Raw genomic sequence first — 13,031 nt, 5'->3', positions numbered from 1 at the left:
TGATTAAGGTGATCTTGCATTTGAGTGTTTTAAGTGGAGATCAGGGAGCATTTACATGGACAGTTTATTTTATATATTAATTAGTCAAACCCTTGATAATTGTGTTCTCGAGATAAGGACAAGAACATTGTTGAATATTTAAGGCCTAGGGGAGGGGTCGGCAACCCGCGGCTCTTTGGTCCCTCTGATGCAACTCAGCTTTTGGAAATAGTTAATGAGTATTTAATTAAAATATTTTTTATTTTAGTTTGTTTATTTTCAAAATGTAATTCTATGAAGATTATGGCGATCTTGTAACATCTAAAATATTTTAGTCGCTCACAATACACATCACAACTTCCAATGTGTGTCAACCCAACGTCTTTTTTTTTTCGGAGTTAAAAATGTTTTGTTGCATGCAGAAATGTTATTTCATTTTCTCTGCTGTCGTTCATTGATTTCATAAAATGTAACACAGTATAGTTTGTTTATACATAGCACAAAGGCAAAAAAAAACCTGTTATATGCAGTGTTATATCATTTCAAATTTCAAAAGGGTTTTGTGGCTCCCAGTATTTTCTTTACTGTGTGAAACGGGTCCAAATGGCTCTGAGTGGTAAAGGTTGCCGACCCCTGGTCTAGGGGATGGTGTCTTTTGTGCCTCATGCTCCCCTCGCCTCCCTGTGCCCTCCAGCTCTGAATCCAACTCATGGAAATGTGCCCAAATTGAATTTTTTCTGAACTGGCAGTAGGATGAGGATTGTAGACCTCCAATCAAAGCATTCTCCATTTCCTACAACAGCTGTTTAGTATGTACAGGGGTCTGGATGTGTTGAGGCTTCAGACTTTGGTAAAGTTGGTAAAATCTTGCAATGGAGAGATGAATGGTAAACATTTCTGCTTCTCTGTTTGGGTGGAGGAGAAAGGACCAGGTCCTCCTTTGGTTGACTACAGAGACCTAGCTTCTCCATATCACATATCACAAGTTTGTGTAGCTGGGCATAGGAATGCCCAAGCGTGTACGCCTGCTCTGAAGGCAGGATGACCTTGTCCTCATCCTCTTTGCTTCTCCAAACATCGTGTTACGGCTCGGACTCGTACAATAAACTAAAGCCTTATGCATCGCCTTAAGCACTGACGGGGGTTAGTCGTCATGTCGTGTGAATGCGTTTAATAAATAATTCTGTTCACTTCACTGACTGCTTCTTTCACAGCTCACTCATGGCGCACAGACTGTGAGTCTGTCTGTCTACATATAGAGAATAATAACCCAAACAGTGTTTCTCAATATATTCTGACTATATTCTCAGAATTATACAGACCTTTTTTACTCATTTATTCCGAGATTTTTCTCAGAATTCTTACTTTATTTTCTGAATTTATTTATTTTCTTCAATGCCTTGGCCCTAAAACTCTCATAGCGCTTAGCACAAATGTTGCACTTGTCTCCAATTACAAAATGGCATGACTACAAAATGCTAACACATGACAGGGGAGCACAATATAGGTTTCAGTGTGCTGTGTCTACAAGGGGAAAATCTTAGTGACCTACACCACACCTGGTTGAGTGTTTATCCAGGGCAGAATGTCCACCCCACTGCGACAGTAGGCACGGTCAGTGTGCGACTCTGTGCTGTAGAGAATCTCCTGGCATTTTTTTTGCCCAAGGGGCTGAGCCTTGACCCGCACCTCCAGGACTGTCTCTTCCTTCTCCTTCAGATTCCCAGATTTGTTCCTTACTTGAGTGCGCTTGGTGTCCACCCACACAACACGCTCCTTTACTGCTGATCTACAAGTCAACAGACATCAATGGTCAGAGGTAAATAACACATGATGATGGTCAGTCCGTGCAGTACATATCACATCATATTTAATGGTCATGTCTGGCAATAAATAAGTAGCAACCATTATTACTACTACTAATAAGAATTTTTTGATGCCTTCAGTGTAAGGAGTCACTTCATTTGTCATTTTCAAAATCTGGTAAATCAAGGCTGTCAACACTTGAGCAATACATCAGCTGTTCACATATATGGGTATAGCATGTATAATGTTTAAATTAGGATAGTTAATTATAGTATACATTTTTTTCACAAACCACAAACATCATTTTAAAGCCATTTTTCTGTAGATGTTTTGATGAAGCAAAATTTGAAACTAAATCATGATTATTTAGCAATGCATTTTTTTATACATTTGAAGACATATCACATAATGAAGGAAAATAATTTTAATACTATTTCATTCAGTAAAAGCAGTAACAGAGATAATACAGTGTAATAACTCACTCCTCAATGCCCAGGTCAGCAAGTGTGCTGTTAAAGAAGGGGAAAGTCTGGTCATGGCTGATAATCTCTATAGGCAGAGACAAACGCATTAGAATCTTCTTCTCCATCTCACTCCGTAACCCTTTGTCATTAAGGAAGGAGTCCATGGAGCTTTTCTTTGAATCCCCATCCAACTGGGCTTCCTGAGGTTGTTCCATATTCCGTGGCAACGTCTCAGTGTCCTGGCCTGTCAGAAACATCTGTTAGATCCTAAAATCTAAGTATTTCTGTTGTTCAGTCAATTATTCAAGTACTGTAATGTTGCATCAGCTCAGTGCCACTAACTAAAACAAGTTTTGTCTGTTCAAGTGGTTGTTAGATAAAATTTACTAATAAGCAGGTTTCTTTCTCCTTCTTGCTCTTTTCCCACTTGGAGGTTGTATCTGGGTATGTAGTGAGCCTCTAAATGATTCAGGGCAACTTTAAATGGCCAGTATGGACGTGTGTAATTTTGTACTGACGTGTGAGGTTTATTAGGCTGTCAGTCTCAGATAAATGTGAACAGGGGATGTTATGTTTTTGTGTGTTGAGGGGTGATTCTAGTCCACATTGTGTCTGTGTGCATGGAAGCTCACTCCATGAGGCTACCTTCATAAATCACTGTCACAACAAATTTACTGGTATCATCCTTTGTGTCATGCATTCCATTTACGTAACTTGTTATCCTACCTTTCAGCATTACTCAATTTCTCTTAAAGAAAATTTCATCCAGGCTCTGGTGCTCAGGCTTGAGTTTGTGACACCGTATTATGCACCTCAGACTAGCTGGTATTTCAGTTGAGCTTGCTTTCTAGCTGTTTTGCTTTGCTTGGCATCGATACAGAAATTTTTGTTCATATTCACCTCAGAGTGGATACACATAATAGAGTAAAGAGATGAACCACCCAGATTCTCGCCTTCCTGTCTCAATAATACTATTAAATAATAAAAAGTACCAACAAAGCAAAATAATCCTCAATAGGCAAAGTACTTAACCATAGCCAAGATACCCTTAACCTCACCAGAGGCAATATTAGTTATGCCTGATTTAAAAATGAATCATTAAAGGCAATGTTCATGATTATATATATATATATATATATATATATATATATATATATATATATATATAATTACGGTCTCATAATGAGATAATATAGTAGATAATGACTGCAGTAGGAAAGTGCCATTTTGTATTGAATTACTAGGTTCTATACTCTTCTATTCTAGATAATCACTAGATTTAAGAATGGTCCCAGCTGGAACAAAAGAAGTCCTAGATCTCGTACTAGGTAAAAAAAAAAACAGGTTTATGCAGTGTTTCATTCTGAAATGGAATTATGGAAAACAGGAAATTACCTGTTATCTGATCTCGAAAGAAAACTGGGAAAATACAAGGAAATTAAAACAGGAAAATGCTTTACCTGTGTATATTCTCTCTCTGTTCATGTTAGGTATTTTTCACCTCTGTTCTCATTTCACCTCAGCTCAGCAGGACTCAGAACACATTATAAGCTACACGTGTATCATAACCTATTGTACACAGATAAAATATGACCCTAACTCTTTATCTAAGGCTCACAATGCCTCCAGCTAATTACACCTCCTTGGTTCCCCAAAAATTGGTGGAACTGCAAAACGGTTCACTGGATAGCACTAAGCTAGCACCAAAGAATCTTGAATGGCCACAGAGTTCTTTTGGTGGAAAGGGCTATGAAACTTAATGAACCAAACCTTAACAGTTCTTGAACATGTCTGAATCAACTAATCATTTAAGATGACCTGGTCTTCCACAATAAATTCAACAAGTTGGTTAAAATCCAGAGTGCTCTGACCTACAAAAACGCCAGTAATAACAGGCTGATAACAGAAGTATAAAAACATGAAATAAAGCATATGGTATTTAGAATCAGATTTGACTATGCCTTTGACTTCACACCCAGACTCTCACAAGGCTTTCTCGGACCAGTATTCTTGAGTGACTGACCCTTCAATCTACTCATAATAGGACCAACACTTCACAACATCACAGCACTACTCTGGAGCCAGCATTTTTAATGTAAGTCAGTTCTTCAGCAACTGCCCCTTATTTTCTTTTATGTTTGTGAATACAGGGAAACAAATACTAATAGTAAATTTATTTTATTAAGCTAACCTAAGTAAAATTGTATTATATTTTCCATACTTGTAACTGTAGTATATCAATAGTTCTTGAGACTAAATTGGCCCAATTTTTAATTTACATAATATAATTTAATAATACTTTAGGTGTAAGAGTCTTTGAGTAAATAACTAGTTTAAATCTAAGTTTTATTTTTTTACCGCTCATACACTAAAAGTAAACTAGTATACATGTAGGTAAACTTATACCTCAGTACCACTTATAATTGCAGTGGAATCTAATATGCATTACGCCTGTTACAATACACTCAAATAAAATCTGATTCCATGTTGAATAAGTACATATTTTACAAAAAGGCCATTCATAAACTGTAAGCAGGGATGTTAATATCTGGCAACCCAGAATGAAAATACAGCCTTAAAACTGTCCCTAACACTACAAGTAAACAGCTCTAACTCTAAACTTAAACTAAAGGTTTACCTGCAAAATCAGAATGTTTGAAAAGCAGTGTTTCTACAAGCCAGGTGTACTTTATATATATAAGGCAAGAATATTTAATTATACCTTTCAAACCATTTAGCATAACTTTAAATATACTCAGACTTCTCTGTGTCTGTATGAGCCAAGTATACTTTGGTATAATTGTGTTTTGTTTATACTGGAGAAGTACAAAAAAGGTAAAGTGTAAGAACACTTACTTATTTATACTTTAAAAGAAGCATACTGATAGCACACTTAAATAAACTTTTGTATAGGGGTAGGTGGAAAAATGTTGGTAAATGAATAATTTTTTTTTAAGATTGTAAAATGTCTTATGTCTCTTCCTACATACACCTAAATAAAGCTGTCGGTCTATATGTAACCCACCCCCTCCAGATCTGTGTTAACCAAAATCATTTTGTCCACTGTCTATTTCTGTTTCATGAGACTTAAATGTCACCGAGTGATTTACTGTGCACTGACAGCAAATTGCTGCATTTTAATCATGTCAAGAAATGTGTCATGCCCATAACTCCGGCCTGTGATCATGTACGTGTTATATGTCATGGTTATGTAAAGAATCTTCATGGTCTTGTTTATACTTGGTCAATGACATCATCCATATTTTACTGTTAAATCCATTGCTTTATTACATGACATTTATTTAAGGCGGACAAGACTGGAAATGAGTAGTTGTCAAGGAGAAATGTTTGACCTCTGAATATATTTATCAGCAAATAAGAAAGTGCAGAATGGTCTGGCTTGTAGATGGGTAGACATTTCACATGAGTATGAACGGATGGAATGAGGTCTCATCACAGAAAAGATTTGAGAGGACTACATGAGGTAATTGAACTCTAAACGTTTTGAAACAGAAGAGTAAGCAGTCAGAATGACTAACTTACTAACCATTTAATTTATGTTATATTTACATTAAAAGTAGGGTATATTAATTGAAGCAAGATTTAGAACAAAAAAAATACATGTGAAAAATTTTTATTGAGTCACTGTCGTAATTTGTTTTTAAATAAAATTCAAATGTTTCCACATCATTTGCTAGCTCTCTAATCTATATGTGTGCTTGAAACCTTTCTAGTGTTTTTCCAAAGCCCCAGTGTCAGTAAAAACCTAAAAAACCAAGGGTCTCCGTCTAATATGCTAGGCTAGTCTCCCTCTCTCTGCTCATGGCAGAGAAAAGGCATCTGAAGTGGTTTAAACAATGGAAAGCCCTCCAAAAGACGAAAAGCATTAACCGAGATGAGGTTATTGTTCTATTCCTGCACAATAGGATGTGTAATATTGACTTATTTTTGCTGTTTCTAAATACGTAAGGTGAAACTAAATCTGGGAGACTGCTAACTGCATGAAAGTAAACACAGACTGTGTTCTACAAATCTAAACTGCTTGTGTTACAAATTAGTTTTTGTGGTAATTCAAAAATGTAATAAAAAAGTACATACAATTTACACTTCAGTTGCATACAAGCAACAGTCGTATTTTTCCTCAAACATGCTGTTCCGCCTTAAAGATGTAGGGCTTCTGAACGTAAACAAACCAGAGAGAAGAACACTGCCTCGTTAACGTTTCCTTTAAAACTCAATATCGGAGATTGCTGTGAATATTAAACTTCCTACATTTCTTTAGCTGTCAAGGATATTTGTTGGGAGTTTATTGACCAAGAGTCTGTTCTTTTGGAAAGGCCTTAGATGCTGGAACATTGCTGTGAGGATCTGATGGTATTCTGCCATAAAAACATTAGTGAGGTCATAATTATTTTTGGATCAAAGCCTTCTCCAAATATTTCAGAGCCCAATCACGCCAGAGAATTCGATTCCACTACTTAAAATCCCAGACATGTTTCCCACTGTGGACCCCAATTGGCATCGGGCATGTAACATGTGCCTGGTTTTGTGTTGTTTCTTGTTTGTGCTCCCCTGGTTTCCCATCTTGTGCCTGGTTTCTGCTTGTTCTCACTGGTCATGTGATACCCTTCCCTTGCGTTTCTAGTGTCACATGTCTTGATTAGTTCACAGATTTTCTTGTTTGATGTTTTTTATAGCCCATGTATGTGGGTCAATTTCAGTCCATGTTTAATGGTTTTGTGTCCAGGTTTCAATGTTTGTTCGGTTAATTGTCTAGTGTCCATGTTTAGCTTCTGTTTGATGTTTAGCACCGTGCTCAGTGTCTAGCCCCATGTTCAATGTTTAGTCCTTTGTTCAGCATTTAGCTCCTTGTTCAGTGTGTAGCCCTGTGTTTAGAGTTTAGCCTCCTATTCTTCTTTGTAGCTGTCTTGTCCTTCTGTATCACTCTGTTACAGTTCCCATGTTAATCTCTATTCGGTTCCTTATTTCACTTTGTGAGTAAATCTCCTGCACTTACCTCCTACACTTCTCCGTTCCTTGTCCCTCAAACCAAATCCAACATGACAGGGCAGGGTCACTCCAGGTTTCTGGGCTGCTACCTAAGTGTCTGATTTAATGTAATGTATGCGCAATAGAAAATATTGTACATACCCCTTGCTGGGCACAGCTATATTTCATAGTCAGAATTCAGCAGTAAATAGTATGACCAGCAGACTGTAGGGTCTTCTTTGCAGGCCAGTGTTACATTCCTGCAGAATAGTTCATGCACCTTCCAATCATTGTGCAAAGTAAATCACCCATGAGATCACAGGCCATTTCTGCCAGCAAGGCACATTCACAGCAGGGTAGGCAAAAAATTCTAAATTTCTAAACTATATAAAAAGTATAGGGGCAATTACACATGACACCAACATGAAATTTTATAGAATTCCATTCTTAAGCAAGAGGAAGTAATATGGATTTGGCTTCCTATTTGTAATAATAGCTCTCACGTTTCTGGGCAGGCTTTCTACAAGAATTTGGAGTGTAACTGTGGGAATTTTTGCCCAGTCATTCAGAAGAGAAGTACTGATGTTGGACTAGAGTGCCTAGCTCACAATCTTCATTAGAGTTCATCCCAAAGATGTTAGGTGGGTTTGAGGTCAGGGCTCTGTTTGGGTCAGTAAAGCTCTTCAACACCAAATTCACCCAGTCTAGTCTTTAAGGACCTTATTTTGTCTACCGTTGCAGTGATGCTGGAACAGAAAAAGGCTTTGTCAAATTGTTCCCTCAACGCTGGATGCATAGAGTTGTCCATGTCTTGGTAGGATGAAGCATTAAATGTGATGTTCATGATTTTTTTTTTTTTTTACTCTTTTAATAAAATACAAAGATGGAGGGTTTCCTTACAATTTACTAGTTCTCCAGTCTGTTGGCATGCTAGAAATATCCATTTTCTGTTACCTTCAAGATTTGCCTTCAGTGAAACTAAAGGTGCTTTATACAGTGCATGGAATCTACTCTGCTTTTTTGCTTTTCCACTAACACAGTACCTGTTACTTTTTTATTTTTTTGTCCCTGCTAGCCGAGTAGGTACTAAACATGATGTGTAAACCTTGTAGAGAGCTGATTGGCCAGAGAGATGTTCAATTACAACGAAATGCAGACATCTAGCACAAACTAGCCATGTGTAAAATCTCCAAGCTGTAGTATCACATTTAGGTTTTATCTGTCTAACAACAGAAGCAGCTCATAAAATCGCACTGTGGTCTTTTGAAATCGTTCAAACATTCTATGGATTGGTGGCCAAAGAAAGACTCCAGCAAAAGCTAGACAGTGCAACAAGTAACAAAAATCTGTACTAATCTGTGTGAACTGGTGAACAACCAAGATATGTTTAGTTCCTAAAAAAACAAAGAGAAATTATACAAGCCTAGTTTTGCCGGACCACCATTAGCCATATAACAGGAAAGCCCAAAATACATAGCTTTGTCATTGGAAGGTCTGGAGAAGCTTTGGTGCTTCATATCAGTGTCTTTGTTTACAATAATAACAAACTATAAAAATAGTTTCTTGTCAGTTGCTGACAGTATATGTATGATCATGAAAAGCCTGTTAGTGTAACATACTTAGTTTTGTGTTCTGTCCTGCATTGTTTGTTTGTGCTCCCCTTGTCATGTGACCCCTGCCTTGTGTTTGCTTCCTGCTTGTTCACAGGTCATGTGATACCCTTCCCTTGTGTTTCTAGTGTCACATTCCTTAACTAGTATCTAGATATAGTCCTTGTCAGTGTTTCCTGGTTGTGGGTCATTGTTGATGTGGTTGTATGTATGCATGCTGTCTGTACTTCATGTCTGTCTTGCCAAATGATATCTAGTTCTATGTTTAAAGCCTTGTGTATAGCCTTGCCTTGTGTTTAGCCATTTTGTTCTGAAAAGTCCTTGTTTAGTGTTTAGCAACTCGTTTACCAGAAAGCAACAAGATAACATTTAACATTTAGGTTCCTGAACATTTCTAAAACCAAGAACCTTAACATTTAATCAACCAAGTAATCTACAACCCCTGGCAAAAATTATGGACTCACCAGTCTCTGAGGATGTTAATTTTGTAGAAAAAAAGCAGTTCACAGATATGACAAAAAACTAAAGGCATTTCAAATGGCAACTTTCTGACTTTAAGAATCACTAAAATAAATCAAGAAAAATATTTGTGGTAGCCAGTAACAGTTAGATTTTTAGAACAAGCACAGGGAATAAATTATGGAATCACTCAATTCTGAGGAAAAAAATTCTGAATCACCCTGCAAATATTCATTACAAACACTAACACCTGCATCAGATTAAAGCTGCTCCTTAGTATGCAGGTAAAAAGGAGTGATCACACTTTGAAGAGCTGTTGCAACAAGTGGACTGACATGAGTAATGGCTCCAACACCAGACATGTCAATTGAAACAAAGTAGAGGATTATCAAACTTCTTAAAGAGGGTAAATCATCACGCAGTGTTGCACACAATGTTGGTTGTTCACAGTCAGCTGTGTCTAAAACCTGGACCAAGTACAAACAACATGGGAAGGTGGTTAAAGGCAAGCATACTGGTAGACCAAGGAAGACATCAAAGCATCAAGACAGAAAACTTAAAGCAATATGCCTTGAAAACAGAAAATGTACAATAAAACAAATTAGGAACAAATGGGAGGAAACTGGAGTCAATGTCTGTGACCAAACTGTAAGAAACTGCCTAATGGAAATGGGGTTTACATATAAAAAAGCTAAAAGAAATCCATCACTAACACCTAAACAGAAAAAAAAACAAGGTTACAATGGGCTAAGGAAAGGCAATCGTGGACTGTGGAAGACTGGATGAAAGTCATATTCAGTAATGAATCTCGAATCTGCATTGGGAAAGGTGATGATGCTGGAACTTTTGTTTGGTGCCGTTCCAATGAGATTTATGCAGACAACTGTCTGAAGAAAACATGCAAATTTCCACAGTCATTGATGATATGGGGCTGCATGTCAGGTAAAGGCACTGGGGAGATGGCTGTCATTACATTTTCAATAAATGCACAGGTTTACATTGATATTTTGGACACTTTTCTTGTCCCATCTATTGAAAGGATATTTGAGGATGATGACATCATCTTTCAAAATGATAATGCATCTTGCCATAGAGCAAAATCTGTGAAAACATTCCTTGAAAAAAGACACATAATGTCAATGTCATAGCCTGCAAACAGTCTGGATCTCAGTCCAATTGAAAATCTGCGGTGGAAGTTAAAGAAAATGGTCCATGACAAGGCTCCAACCTGCAAAATTGATCTGGCAACAGCAATCAGAGAAAGCAGGAGCCAGATTGATGAAGAGTACTGTTTGTTACTCATTAAGTCAATGCCTCAGAGACTGCAAGCAGTTATAAAAGCCAGAGGTGGTGCAACAAAGTACTAGTGATGTGTTGGAGTGTTATTTTGTTTGTCATGATTCCATAATTTTTTTCCTCAGAATTGAGTGATTCAATAATTTATTCCCTGTGCTTGTTCTAAAAATCTAACTGTTACTGGCTACCACAGATATTTTTCTTGATTTCTATTAGTGTTTCTTAAAGCCAGAAAGTTGGCATTTGAATGCCTTTAGTTTTTTGTAATGTCTGTGATCTGATTTTTTTCTACAAAATTAAACAACTGAAGGAACAGGGGTTGTATATGTATACAGGGGTTGGACAATTAAACTGAGCTGTTGAGATTTGTAGCAATTTCATCCATTCATTGTCTGTGTCCTCTTATACAGCTTAGGATCACAGTGGGTCCAGAGCCTACCAAGAATCACTGGGCGCAAGGCAGGAACACACCCTTTTAATAATTTCACCATTTCATGACAACCAGATTTTGTACTCTTGTCCTTACTGGGTGAAATGGCAGGTACGGACAAAATAAACTGATGTATCTATGAAAAACAAAACTGTATAAACAACACACAATATACAAAACATATATTTAGAATAAAGGCAAGAAAAGTCTGGGGACTAGGACAAGACAACAGATTCAAACTAAACAGAGGTGAGGAGGATGACAAGGGGGTGGAACTATTCCAGAACAAGATGGATGAGTCTGAAGTAGGGGAGAGAAAAAGGAAGGACACTGAAAAGGTGTAATTTTTACACCATTATTCTGGAAATTTGGACACAATATAAATGTAAACAGCAGCTGATATTTTTAAAACTAATAAAATGTATTTATTCATTCATTGTCTGTAACCACTCATCCGGTGTTTTTGGACCATAGTGGGTATGGAGCCTACCCGGAATCATTGGGCACAAGGCAAGAACACACCCTGGAGAGGGCACCAGTCCTTCACAGGGTGACACACACACCTGGAGGTTGTGGGTTCAAGTCTATGGAGAGAGATTAGTCTAAAAACATTTGACAAATGCGTAAATGTTAGTCCACAAAGTAAACACAAGTCACAAATATATTTTGCTATTCACAAATGGACACATCCCAATCTGTGTCTCACGGTCTGCAATTTGTACAAATACAGTTACATTCATAAATAAAGGGGTTGTACAATGAAACTGAAACACCTGGTTTTAGACCACAATAATGTATTAGTATGGTGTAGAGCCTCCTTTTGCGGCCAATACAGCGTCAATTCGTCTTGGGAATGACATATACAAGTCCTGCACAGTGGTCAGAGGGATTCTTCTTGCAGGATAGTGGCCAGGTCACTACATGATGCTGGTGGAGAAAAACGTTTCCTGACTCGCTCCTCCAAAACACCTCAAAGTGTCTCAATAATATTTAGATCTGGTGATTTGGGGCTTCTCCACACCGTAACTCTCCTGGATGTGGGGAGAACAGTAAAGGTGGACTCATCAGAGAACAATACATGTTTCACATTGTCCACAGCCCACGATTTGAGCTCCTTGCACCATTGAAACTGACGTTTGGCATTGGCATGAGTGACCAAAGGTTTGGCTATAGCAGCCCAGCCGTGTATATTGACCTTGTGGAGCTCCCGACGGACAGTTCTGGTGGAAACAGGAGAGTTGAGGTGCACATTTCATTCTGCCGTGATTTGGGCAGCTGTGGTTTTATGTTTTTTGGATACAATCCGGGTTAGCACCCGAACATCCCTTTCAGACAGCTTCCTCTTGCATCCACAGTTAATCCTGTTGGATGTGTTTCGTCCTTCTTGGTGGTATGCTGACATTACACAGATGCGCCAGCAAGACGTGCACCAACAATTTGTCCACTTGTGAACTCTGGTATGTCACCCATAATGTTGTGTGCATTGCAATATTTTAAGCAAAACTGTGCTTGTACCCTGCTAATTGAACCTTCACACTCTGCTCTTATTGGTGCAATGTGCAATTAATGAAGATTGGCCAACAGGCTGGTCCAATTTAGCCATGAAACCTCCCACACTAAAATGACAGGTTTCAGTTTCATTGTCCAACCCGTGTGTATATTTATATATATATAGTAGAAAACAAAAGGCTGTGTCACAGAAACATTCTCCAAACATAAAGAAGAGAATATGATACAGCATCACAGATGCCAGCACGCCATGTGTGGGGAAGAGAACACTGATGCAACAGCAGATTATATGTTTATTTAAATGTGAATGAATGTGCGTTTGCATGAAACACCGGGACAATAGGCGTCACGAGAATGGTGATTAATCTATTCTAATATTAATGGACAGACATTAAAATAAGAGAACAATCCCGGGAAAACCTGGACATGTGGCAACGCCAATAAATGTGACTGGGGAAAGCCTGCAGACAGCATATTTGGCCATTTAGA

General features: G+C 37.9%; 1 protein-coding gene across 1 annotated transcript; it reads right to left on the bottom strand.

Annotated features, from left to right (window-relative positions):
• Positions 1-1,527: 1,527 nt before the first annotated feature.
• On the bottom strand, positions 1,528-7,530 carry si:ch211-196f5.2 (uncharacterized protein LOC556372 homolog). The gene is made up of 3 exons (XM_066683253.1): positions 7,401-7,530; positions 2,268-2,493; positions 1,528-1,768 (listed from the first exon to the last, which is right to left on the bottom strand). The coding sequence occupies exons 2-3, from the start codon at positions 2,462-2,464 to the stop codon at positions 1,528-1,530; spliced, it is 438 nt and encodes a 145-aa protein (XP_066539350.1). The 5' UTR covers positions 2,465-2,493; positions 7,401-7,530.
• Positions 7,531-13,031: the final 5,501 nt, after the last annotated feature.

Source organism: Hoplias malabaricus, chromosome 10 (genome assembly GCF_029633855.1).
Source record: "Hoplias malabaricus isolate fHopMal1 chromosome 10, fHopMal1.hap1, whole genome shotgun sequence".
NCBI lineage: Eukaryota > Metazoa > Chordata > Actinopteri > Characiformes > Erythrinidae > Hoplias > Hoplias malabaricus.
The sequence above is the reverse complement of the archived record's forward strand: the minus strand, read 5'-3'. Positions and strand labels throughout refer to the sequence as shown.

Excerpts from the sequence above, each read along its gene's own strand:
- si:ch211-196f5.2 (XM_066683253.1), bottom strand. The coding sequence starts at position 2,464 with ATGGAACAACCTCAGGAAGCCCAGTTGGATGGGGATTCAAAGAAAAGC. Across the intron at positions 1,769-2,267 it reads GCTGACCTGGGCATTGAGGA|ATCAGCAGTAAAGGAGCGTG; the intron begins GTGAGTTATTAC and ends GTTGACTTGTAG.